Source organism: Salvelinus sp. IW2-2015, linkage group LG23 (genome assembly GCF_002910315.2).
Source record: "Salvelinus sp. IW2-2015 linkage group LG23, ASM291031v2, whole genome shotgun sequence".
Lineage (NCBI taxonomy): Eukaryota > Metazoa > Chordata > Actinopteri > Salmoniformes > Salmonidae > Salvelinus > Salvelinus sp. IW2-2015.
The window spans coordinates 7585262-7598190 of NC_036863.1; the positions used below are offsets into that span (position 1 = coordinate 7585262).

Below are 12929 nucleotides of genomic sequence, written 5' to 3' on the forward strand. Positions count from 1 at the left end.
ACAGGGATGTAAACAAATTTGTGGTTACTACATGATTCCATGTGTTATTTCATATTGTTGATGTCTTAACTATTATTCTACATTGTAGAAAACAGTAAAAATAAAGAAAAACCCTTGAATGAGTAGGTCTGTCCAAACCTTTGACTGGTACTATATGTGATATGAGTAAAAAAAAAAAAATGCAAACATTTCTAAAAACCTGTTTTTGCTTTGTCATTATGGGGTAGTGTGTAGATTGATGAGGGGAAAAAAAACAATTTAATACATTTTAGAATAAGGCTGTAGTGTAACATACTTTCCGAATGTACTGTAGAGACAGGTTTCGAACACATTTTAAAATGGCTTCAACACTATACCTTCAGTGATGACAAAGCGCAACCCCCGTGGAACGCATATGGACAGTGTGTGAAAGTAAAAAACTGAAACTCAAGTCAATTGTTTAGTTGTGCAAATGCAGTGGGAATGCAGACAAATTTAAAATGGTTGTGAGTAGGGATGCACGATATATCGGTAAGTATATTGGAATCGGACGATATTAGCTAAAAATGACAACATCGGCCTGATGTCTAGTTTAATGCCGATGTGAAAAACCGATGTTAAAGCTGACGTGTATACCTAAACTCAGCAAAAAAAGAAACGTCCCTTTTTCAGGACCCTGTCTTTCAAAGATAATTCGTAAAAATCCAAACAACTTCACAAATCTTCATTGTAAAGGGTTTAAACACTGTTTCCCATGCTTGTTCAATGAACCACAAACAATTAATAAACATGCACCTGTGGAACGGTTGATAAGACCCTAACCGCTTACAGACGGGAAGCAATTAACGTCACAGTTATGAAAACTTAGGACACTAAAGAGGCCTTTCTACTGACTCTGAAAAACACCAAAAGAAAGATGCCAAGACTCCCTGCTCATCTGCGTGAATGTGCCTTAGGCATGCTGCAAGGAGGCATGAGGACTGCAGATGTGGCCACGGCAATACATTGCAATGTCCGTACTGTGAGACGCCTAAGACAGCGCTACAGGGAGACAGGACGGACAGTTGATTGTCCTCCCAGTGGCAGACCACGTGTAACTACACCTGCACAGGATTGGTATATTCGAACGTCACACCTGCGGGACAGGTACAGGATGGCAACAACAACTGCCCGAGTTACACCAGGAACGCACAATCCCTCAGTGCTCAGACTGTCCGCAATAGGCTGAGAGAAGCTGGACTGAGGGCTTGTAGGCCTGTTGTAAAGCAGGTCCTCACCAGATATCACCAGCAACAACGTCGCCTATGGGCACAAACCCACCGTTGCTGGACCAGACAGGACTGGCAAAAAGTGCTCTTCACTGATGAGTCTCGGTTTTGTCTCACGAGGGGTGATGGTCGAATTCGTGTTTATCGTCGAAGGAATAAGCGTGACACCGAAGCCTGTACTCTGGAGCGGGATCGATTTGGAGGTGGAGGGTCTGTCATGGTCTGGGGCGGTGTGTCACAGCATCATCGGACTGAGCTTGTCGTCATTGCAGGCAATCTCAACGCTGTGCGTTACAGGGAAGACATCCTCCTCCCTCCATGTGGTACCCTTCCTGCAGGCTCATCCTGACATGAGGCTCCAGCATGACAATGTCACCAGCCATACTGCTCATTCTGTGTGAGATTTTCTGTAAGACAGGAATGTCTCAGTGTTCTGCCATGGCCAGCGAAGAGCCCGGATCTCCCTTTGTTCAGGTACACATTATTCCATTTCTGTTAGTCACATGTCTGTGAAACTTGTTCAGTTTATGTCTCAGTTGTTGAATCTTGTTATGTTCATACAATTACTGAAATTTGCTGAAAATAAACGCAGTTGACAGTGTCAAGACGTTTCTTATTTTGCGAGTTTATATAATTAGGTAGATGATGTAATGACGCCACAAAAAATACAGCGCTACACGTGTAACACAGTATTCCTAACCTAGCCCCCAAAGTCTGCGGTGTGGATCTATTTTGAAGTTTCAAAGGAAGATAACAAAAAGGCCATATGCAATGTTCTCTGTCGTGGATGATGTTGGCTTTCACCGAATGATCGAGCATTGGTACACACTACCAAGTATATGCACACTACCAAGTATATTTACCAAGTATATTTCTCAGATGCCCTACCGTAGTAACACAGTATTATTGAAACACACTTGCTAGGGGCGTCACTGCTATTAGCTTCACGACTGACATTTGGACCAACGATGTCAGCCCCATGAGCATGCTGAGTSCGACAGCAGAGAGTCGACAAGGAAAACTTGCAAAAGTACTCTACTAGAAGCTGTGAACAAGCGAGTCATGGCATTCTCTCTGAGCCTCTATACTGTTTCACCACCATGCTTGATGCTCAGTAAAACGACCGCTACTTCGATGCAGACAAGAAACAGGGTCACCGTGAAATGTTACATAAACAGCTGGACAAGATGGAAACGGATACAGTAACAGTGCGCAATGAGGAAGAGAGGCCACGGACACACAGAGCTGAAACTTCACTGCTTGACATGTATGATGAAATCCTGGTTGAGCATGAAACGACTGAACAAATGAACAACAAAACAGCACAGCRAGTTAAAGAAATTGGTTTTGATTATGTTTTATTGGTAATGGGGACATACGTAAATGCCACCAAAATAACTTTTTGGTCAGTGTGTGTGTGTGTGTAACCTTTATTTAACTAGGCAAGTCAGTAAGAACAAATTCTTATTTACAATTCCGGCTGACCCCGGCCAAACACGGATTACGCTGGGCCAATTCAAGATGGCCACCATTGTACCTGTACCCAAGAAAACAAAGGTAACTGAACTAAATGACTATCTATAGCACTCACTTCTGTCATCATGAACTGCTTTAAGAGAAGAGTCAAGGATCATATCACCTCTACCTTACCGGACACCCTAGACCCACTTCAATTTACTTACCACCCCAACAGATCCACAGACGATGCAATCGCCATCGCACTGCACACTGCCCTATCCCATCTGGACAAGAGGATTACCTATAGTTGAAGTCGGAAGATTACATACACCTTAGCCAAATACATTTAAACTCAGTTTTTCACAATTCCTGACATTTAATCCTAGTAAAAATTCCCTGCCTTAGGTCAGGTAGGATCACCACTTCATTTTTAGAATGTGAAATGTCAGAATAATAGTAGAGAGAATGATTTATTTCATCTTTTATTTCTTTCATCACATTCCCAGTGGGTCAGAAGTTTACATACACTCAACAAGTATTTGGTAGCATTGCCTTTAAATTGTTTAACTGGAATCAAATGTTTCAGGTAGCCTTCCACAAGCTTCCCACAATAAGTTGGGTGAATTTTGGCCCATTCCTCCTGACAGAGCTGGTGTAACTGAGTCAGGTTTGTAGGCCTCCTTGCTCACACACACACACCTTTTCAGTTCTGCCAACATATTTTCTATAGGATTGAGGTCATGGCTTTGTGATGGCCACTCCAATACCTTGACTTTGTTGTCCTTAAGCCATTTTGCCACAACTTTGGAAGTATGCTTGGGGTCAGTGTCCATTTGGAAGACCCATTTGTGACCAAGCTTTAACTTCCTGACTGATGTCTTGAGATGTTGCTTCAATATATCCACATAATTTTCCATCCTCATGATGCCATCTAAGTTGTGAAGTGCACCAGCCTCTCCTGCAGCAAAGCACCCCACAACATGATGCTGCCACCCCCGTGCATTACGGTTGGGATGTGGTTCTTCGGCTTGCAAGCGTCCCCCTTTTTCCTCCAAACATAACGATGGTCATTATGGCCAAACAGTTCTATTTGTTTCATCAGATTAGAGGACATTTCTCCAAAAAGTACAATCTTTGTCCCCATGTGCAGTTGCAAACTGTAGTCTGGCTTTTAATGGCGGTTTTGGAGCAGTGGCTTCTTCCTTGGCTGAGCGGCATTTCAATTATGTCAATATAGGACTTGTTTTACTCTGGATATAGATACTTTTGTACCTGTTTTCCCAGCATCTTCACAAGGTCCTGCTGTTGTCTGGATTGATTTGCACTTTTCACACCAAAGTACGTACATCTCTTAGGAGACAGAACGCGTCTCCTTCCTGAGTGTATGACAGCTGCGTAGGCCCATGTGTTTAACTTGCGTACTATTGTTTGTACAGATGAACGTGGTACCTTCAGGCGTTTGGAAATTGCTCCCAAGGATGAACCAGACTTGTGGAGGTCTACAATTTTCTTTCTCAGGTCTTGGCTGATTTCTTTGATATTCCCATGATGTCAAGCAAAGAGGCATTGAGTTTGAAAGTAGGCCTTGAAATACATCCACAGGTACACCTCCAATGACTTCAAATGATGTCAATTAGCCTATCAGAAGCTTCTAAAGCCATGACATAATTTTCAGGAATTTTCCAAGCTGTTTTAAAGGCACAGTCAATTTAGTGTATGTAAACTTCTGACCCACTGGAATTGTGATACAGTGAATTATAAGTGAAATAATCTGTCTGTAAACAATTGTTGGAAAATGACTTGTGTCATGCACAAAGTAGATGTCCTAACCGACTTGCCAAAACTATAGTTTGTTAACAAGAAATTTGTGGAGTGTTGAAAAACGAGTTTTAATGACTCCAACCTAAGTGTATGTAAACTTCTGACTTCAACTGTATGTAAGAACGATGTTCATTGACTATAGCTCAGCATTCAACACCATAGTAGTACCCTCCAAGCTCATCATTAAGCTCGAGGCCCTGGGTCTGAACCCCACCTGTGCAACTGGGTCCTGGACTTGGGCAAACCCCCATGTGGTGAAGGTAGGAAACAAACACCACCTTACTGATCCTCAACACTGGGGCCCCACAAGGGTGCGTGCTCAGGCCCCTCCTGTACTCCCTGTTCACCCATGACTGCGTGGCCACGCACGCCTCCAACTCAATCAAGTTTGCAGACGACACAACAGTAGTAGGCTTGATTACCAACAACGATGAGACAGCCTACAGGGAGGAGGGGAGGGCTCGGAGTGGTGGTCCAGGAAAAACAACTCCACTCAACATCAACAAAACAAAGGCGATGATCGTGGACTTCAGGAAACAGAGGAGCACCCCCTATCCACACGATGGACAGCAGTGGAGAAGGTGGAAAGCTTCAAGTTCTTTGGCGTACTCATCACTGACAAACTGAAATGGGCCACCCACACAGACAGTGTGATGAAGAAGGCACAACAGCGCCTCTTCAACCTCAGGAGGCTGAAGAAATTTGGCTTGGCACGTAAAACCCTCAAACTTTTACAGATGCACAATTGAGAGCATCCTGTCGGGCAGTATCATCCAGAAGGCGAGGTCAGTACTGGTGCATCAAAGCTGGCCGAGAGGACTGAAAAACAGCTTTTATCTAAGCCATCAGACTGCTAAATAGCCATCACTAGCACATTAGAGGCTGCTGCATATATACGACGACTTGAAATGGACTTTAATAATGTTTACATATTTTGCATTACTCATCTCATATGTATATACTGTATTCTATTCTACTGTATCTTAGTCTATGCCGCTCTGACATTGCTCGTCCATAAATTTGCACAACCGTGTGGGGTCAATTAGAAATGTCCTGCTTTTCTTTCAAAAACAAGATGTTTTGTTCTTTAAAATAACATCAAATTGATCAGAAAGAGTGTAGACATTGTTAATGTTGTAAATGACTATTGTAGCTGGAAACAGCAGTCCGTGTGATCAAAACAATCTTGAAGCGTGGATTCCGATTGGTTAGACCAGCATTGAATTGTACTTAGCACAGGTACTTCCGGTTTGAGTGTCTGCCTATGGGAAGGAGGAGCAAAATGGGGTCGTGATCAGATTTGCCGAAGGGATGGCGGGGGAGGCCCTTAAGGGCATCCCGGAAGTTGGAGTAGCAGTGGTTGTGTTTTAGCAGTGCGAGTACTGCAGTCAATATGTCGATAGAACTTCGGTAGCGTTTTCCTCAAATTTGCTTAGTTAAAATCCCCAGTTACAATAAATGCGCCCTCAGGATATGTGGTTTCCAGTTTGTATAAAGTCAAGTGAAGTTCTTTGAGGTTCGTCGTGGTATCAGCTTGAGGGGGGAATATACACAGCTGTATAGGGAGGTAATTCGGTCCGAATTTCATTGTGTGGTATTCTAGGTTGGGTGATCAAAAGGACTTGAGTTTCTGTATGTTATCACATTCACACCATGAGTAGTTAATCATGAAACATACACTCCCACCCTTCTTCCCGGACAGATATTTATCTACATTGGCGTACAGAGGCCCATTATCAGCAACCATCAGCAACCTGTGTTCCAATGTCATGTGGTGTTAGCTAATCMAAGTTAAGCTAATTGATCATTAGAAAACCCCTTTGCAATTATGTTAGCACAGCTGAAAACGGTTGTGTTAATTAAAGAAGCAATAAAACTGTCCTTCTTTAGACTAGTTGAGTATCTGGAGATTCAGCATTTATGGGTACGATTACAGGCTCAAAATGGCCGGAAACAAAGAACTTTCTTCTGAAACTCGTCAGTCTTTTCTTGTTCTGAGAAATGAAGGCTATTCCATGCGAGAAATTGCCAAGAAACTGAAGATCTTGTACAACGCTGTGTACTACTCCCTTCACAGAACAGGGCAAACTGGCTCTAACCAGAATAGAAAGAGTGGGAGGCCCCAGTGAACAACTGAGCAAGGAGCAAGGACAAGCACATTAGAGTGTCTAGTTTGAGAAACAGATGCCTCACAAGTCCTCAACTGGAAGCTTTATTAAATAGTACCCACAAAACACCAGTCTCAACATCAACAGTGAAGAGGCGACTGCAGGATGTTGGCCTTCTAGGCAGAGTTGCAAAGAAAAAGCCATATCTCAGACTGGCCAATAAAAATAAAAGATTAAGATGGACAAAAGAACACAGACACTGGACAGAGCAAGATTGTAAAAGTGTTATGGCCAGACAAATCTAAGTTTGAGTTGTTCGGATCACAATGAACAACATTCGTGAGACGCAAAAATAATGAAAAGATGCTAGAGGAGTGCTTGACGCAATCTGTCTAGCATGGTGGAGGCAATGTGATGGTCTGGGCTGCTTTGGTGGTGGTAAAGTGGGAGATTTGTACAGGGTAAAAGGGATCTTGAAGAAGGAAGGCTATCACTCCATTTTGCAATGCCATGCCATACCCTGTGGACGGCGCTTAATTGGAGCCAATTTCCTCCTACAACAGGACAATGACCCAAAGCATAGCTCCAAACTCTGCAATAACTATTTAGGGTAGAAGCAGTCAGCTGGTATTCTGGTCTATAATGGAGTGGCCAGCACAGTCACCGGATCTCAACCCTATTGAGTTGTTGTGGAAGCAGCTTGACCGTATGGTACGTAAGAAGTGCCCATCAAGCCAATCCAATTTGTGGGAGGTGCATCAGGAAGCATAGGGTGAAATCTCTTCAGATTACCTCAACAAATTGACAACTACAATGCCAAAGGTCTGCAAGGCTGTAATTGCTGCAAATGGAGGATTCTTTGATGAAAGTGAAGTTTGAAGGAGACAATCAGTATTTATAATTTAACGGTTTTGACTATATTTCCTATTCATTTTGCAACTAACTTCATGTATGTTTTCATGGAAAACAAGGACATTTCTAAGTGACCCCAAACTTGAACGGTAGTGTATATATTCTTAATTCCATTCCTTTACTTAGATTTGTGTGTATTGTTGTGAAATTGTTAGATGTTAGTTGTTAGATATTACTGCACTGTTGGAGCTAGAAACACAAGCATTTCGCTACATGGCCTCCGAAACACGACCTCACCAAGCCACACTGCTCCTTGACACATTGCTCGCTTAACCAGGAAGCCATCTCCACCAATGTGTCGGAGGAAACACCGTACAGCTGGTGACCGAAGTTAGCATGCATGCACCTGGCAAACACAAGGAGTCGCTAAAACGCGATGGGACAAGGACATCTCAGCCAGCCAAACCCTCCCCTAACCCGGACGACGCTGGGCCCATTGTGTGCCGCCTCATGGGTCTGCAATGCAGTGCCTTAGACCGCTGCTCCACTCGGGAGGCCCAGGGTGTTTTAGACATACAAAATGTTTGAAATTGTAAGGTAGAGAGTGTGTTTTACTAATAATTGTGCACAACCAATATGAAGATGTGGGTAAGTTGGTATGCAACAGGAACATTATTAACCAGGAGCTAAAGAGAACTTATCTTTGGTGCTGTACTACTCAGCACCTGAAGAAACCCTAAAATCATGTGAACGGTACCTCCTCTGCTGCTCCAGCTCCTCTGGGGAGGGTCCATTCTGGACAGGGCGAGGGAGAGAGGAGTATCCTGAGGATAGAAACAGACAACGAGTGAGTGAGTAATGTGTATTTTAGCGGTCCTGTTAAAATACTTAAAAAATGCATCTTTCCCTTCTCCCTTTCTGACAAAATCTATCCAATGGTGTTAGGTAAAGGCTGGAATCCTTAATGGTGAAACAGCCACGTTCGTTTGCGATATTAGAAGAAGTGGCCGCAGACAACAAATACTGCTTTACCCCTCTGACATCACTGTAAAAAATATATATATCACGTTGCGCGACGCTCCTCACCTCCGCTTCGACAAAAACCCCCCAAAAAATAACAATGGTGGTGAGGTGGACAGTGGTGCCGTTTCCCCTACTGCGGATTCCAGATCACTGATTGCAGCAAGAAAAAAATAACAGGCGAGCGACCTTCCATTCAATTTATTTAAAATTCACAGTGAATAAACAAAATGCGTTTCACGTTCATTTATTTTTCGATATATATTTTTGGTATGCATTATATTTTTGTCCTATATTATGGTTCATACCCGAGTCGCCGAGAGCACTCAGCACCTCCAGGGCGTGCATCATGCCATTGGCAAAGAGGGTGGCGTCCTCCTTGCTGCCGAAGTTCAGCCCCCACACTTGCCGGGCGTCCCGCCACTGGTGGAAGTTGGTTGTGGCCTGATTGTACTTCAGCCCCTTGACGATTGGACAGTTGATCACCACCTGGGAGTGTCAGGCAGGAAGTAAAAGACAATGAGAAACTATGAGTGGAATAAGAGTATGCGTTCACTGAGAGAATGTGTGTATGGAATATATCATGTGTAGGTAAGTAAACACTGGAGAGAGAACCTAGATTGTATTTGTACCTTGTATTTCAAAATTGTTTAATCCTTGTATCCCTTCATGCTCAACTAGTGCTTCAGTCAGTGCCTTGCAAAATTATTCATCCCCCTTGGCATTTTTCCTATTTTGTTGCATTACAACCTGTAATTTAAATTGATTTTTATTTGGATTTCTTGTAATGGACATCCACAAAATAGTCAAAATTTGTGGAGTAAAAATAAATAAAAAATAAATAAAACTTGTTTCAAAAAATTCGAAAAAATTCTAAACAGAAAGTGGTGCATGCGTATGTATTCACTCCCTTTGCTATGAAGCCCCTAAATAAGATCTGGTGCAACCAATTACCTTCAGAAGTCAYGTAATTAGTTAAATAAAGTCCACCTGTGTGCAATCTAAGTGTCACATGATCTCAGTATATATACACACACACCTGTTCTGAAAGGCCCCAGAGTCTGCAACACCACTAAGCAAGCAGCACCATGAAGCACAAGGAGCTCTCCAAACAGGTCAGGGACAAAGTTGTGGATAATTATGTGGGAGATTCCCCAAACATATGGAARAAGGTTCTCTGGTTAGATGAGACTAAAATTTTGCTTTTTGGCCATCAAGGAAAACACTATGTCTGGCGCAAACCAAACGCCTCTCATCACTCCGAGAACACCATCCAYACAGTGAAGCATGGTGGTGGCAGCATCATGCTGTGGGGATGTTTTTCCATCGGCAGGGACTGGGAAACTGGTAAGAACTGAAGGAATGATGGATGGCGCTAAATACAGGGAAATTCTTGAGGGAAACCTGTTTCATTCTTCCAGAGATTTAAGCTGGGATGGAGGTTCAACTTCCAGCAGGACAATGACCCTAAGCATACTGCTAAAGCAACACTCAAGTGGTTTAAGGGGAAACATTTAAATGTCTTGGAATGACCTAGTCAAAGCCCAGACCTCAATCCAATTGATAATCTGTGGTATGACTTAAAGATTGCTGTACACCAACGGAACCCTTCCAACTTGAAGGAGCTGGAGAAGTTTTACCTTAAAGAATGGGCAAAAATCCCAGTGGTAGGATGTGCCAAGCTTAGAGACTTGCAGCTGTAATTGCTGCAAAATTCTTAAGGTTAGCCATTAACTCTGAAAGGTTTAGAGTATGCTTAGAATAAATATTTGAAAAATAACTTTCTATCACTGGATTTGAACATGCAACCTTTTGAACCAGAGGCAGATGCTTATACCCATACACAACACTAATTGAAGGTAACAGTGCTCACTGTTTCCCCTAGTGTCCAGTTTCCACATCATCTCCCAACGTCCTCAGACATGGATGGACGTTGAATACTGACTTGTATCACGGGTGACCTGCATGGCCCCATCTGTGGAATCAGTGAAGCGGAGGTGCATTTGAAAACAGAGCTTTTAGTGAAACTGTGTTAATATGTTAAACTGTGCTAATATGCTAGGCTAAGTCTCTCTAGTCACTTGTGATACTAGTAGTGTGGACCCTTCCATTGCCCTTTCCAAWGCAATAGAGCTTTTGTAGACTGTGCTAAGATGCTAGGCTAGGATAAGCTAAACTAAAAGTTGGTTCTAGTTAGGCTAGGCTACACTAGGTCTCTTTCGTCTTAGTGTGGGTTCTCCACTACCCTAGTGTGAGAGGAAGGTGTTAGCGCGAGAGCAGATGTAGTGACACACAGTAAACAGAAGTGAGATAGGGAAGCCAGAGAGAAAGAGGAAGACAGCTGACATATACAACCCAAACTATACTAATGACCCTAACCTCAAGGAGCAGAGAGGCTGATGGCTGCATGTTCACGGTCTGCAGCAGACAGACAAATGACAAAGCCTAACTACAAATCTCTGAGTGTGACAGGGCAAGGAAGTGCCAAGGGGACTGGTTCCCATATGGTGTTATAGCAACACTCACAAGATTTACAGATCAGTCTGTCTAATAATGTTCAAGTCAGTCAGTTAGACTGTCCAAAGAGGTTCCAGACCAGTAGGGAAAATGTTACCCTCCAAGCACCGCATTGTTGTCTCGTGTATGTGTTCATATTTATGTACAGTACCAGTCAAAAGTTTGGACACACCTACTCATTCAAGCGTGTTTCTTTACTTTCACTCTTCTACATTGTAGAATAATAGAGAAGACATCAAAACTATGAAATAACACATATGGAATCATGTAGTCACCAATCAAAATATTTTATATTTGAGGTTCGTCAAAGCAGCCACACTTTGCCTTGACGAAAGCTTTGCGCACTCTTGGCATTCTCTCAACCAGCTTCATGACCTGGAATGCATTTCAATTAACAGCTGTTAAGTTAATTTGTGGAATTTCTTTCCTTCTTAAAATGAGCCAATCAGTGGTGTTGTGACAAGATATCGGCGGTATACAGAAGATAGCCATATTTGGTAAAAGACCAAGTCCATATTATGGCAAGAACAGCTCAAATAAGCAAAGAGAAATGACAGTCCATCATTACTTTATAGACATAAAGGTCAGTCAATTCAAGTGCAGTCGCAAAAACCATCAAGCGCTATGATGAAACTGGCTCTCATGAGGACTGCCACAGGAAAGACCCAGAGTTACCTCTGTTGCAGAGGATAAGTTCATTAGAGTTACCAGCGTCAGTAATTGCAACCCAAATAAATGCTTCAGAGTTCAAGTAACAGACACATCTCAACATCAACTGTTCAGAGGAGACTGCGTGAACCAGGCCTTCATGGTCGAATTGCTGCAAATAAACCACTACTAAAGGACACCAATAAGAAGAAAAGACTTGCTTGGGTCAAGAAACAAGAGCAATGGATATTAGACCGGTGGAAATCTGTCCAACCACCTTGTCTTTGTGACGCAGAGTAGTGATCTCCGCATTTGTGGTTCCSACCGTGAAGCATGGAGGTGTTGTTGTTATGGTGTGGGGGTGCTTTGCTGGTGACACTGTCTGTGATTGATTTAGAATTAAAGGCACACTTAACCAAAATGGCTACCACAGCATTCTGCAGCGATACGCCATCCCATCTGGTTTGTGCTTAGTGGGACTATCATTAGTTTTTCAACAGGACAATGACCCAAATCACACCTCCAGGCTGTGTAAGGGCTATTTGACCAAGAAGGAGAGCGATGGAATGCTGCATTAGATCACCTGGCCTCCACAATCACCTGACCTCAACCCAATTGAGATGGTTTGAGATGATCTTAATTTTTTTTTAAGAAGAAAAATCTTATTTACAATGACGGCCTACATCGGCCAAACCCGGACAACGCTGGGGCAATTGTGTGCCGCAGAGTGAAGGAAAAGCAGCCGGCAAGTGCTCAGCATATGTGGGAACRCCTTCAAGACAGTTGGAAAAGCATTCTAGGTGAAGCTAGTTGAGAGAATGCCAAGAGTGTGCAAAGCTGTCATCAAGGCAAAGTGTGGCTATTTTGAAGAATCTAAAGTATTTGTTTAACACTTTTTTGGTTACTACATGATTCCGTATGTGTTATTTCATAGTTTTTGTCTTCACTATTATTCTACAATGTAGAAAATAGTAAAAATAAAGAAAAACTCTTGAATTAGTAGGGGTCCAAACTTTGACTGGTACTGTAAATGTGTATATATATATATACACACACAGTGCTTTGTGCTTTCAGAAAGTATTCTGACCCCTGGACTTTTTCTAAATTTTGTTGTGTTACAAAGTGGGATTAAAATTGATTTAATTGTCATTCTTTGTCAATGATCTACACAAAATACTCTAATGTCAAAGTGCAAGAAAAATTCAAACATTTGTAAAACATTCATWAAAAAAACATGAATATATTCAACACCCTGAGT

General features: G+C 42.5%; 1 protein-coding gene across 2 annotated transcripts in view; it reads right to left on the reverse strand.

The window, feature by feature from the left end:
* The window catches only part of LOC111950390 (vasodilator-stimulated phosphoprotein), a 49711-nt gene that overhangs the window by 21156 nt on the left and 15626 nt on the right, over positions 1-12929 (reverse strand). For both annotated transcript variants that reach the window (XM_023967933.2, XM_023967934.2), the window contains exons 3-4: positions 8815-8995; positions 8244-8310 (exon numbers count right to left, since the gene is read on the reverse strand). In XM_023967933.2, coding sequence (XP_023823701.1) covers positions 8244-8310; positions 8815-8995 — 248 coding nt within the window. The remainder of the gene's footprint in view (positions 1-8243; positions 8311-8814; positions 8996-12929) is intronic.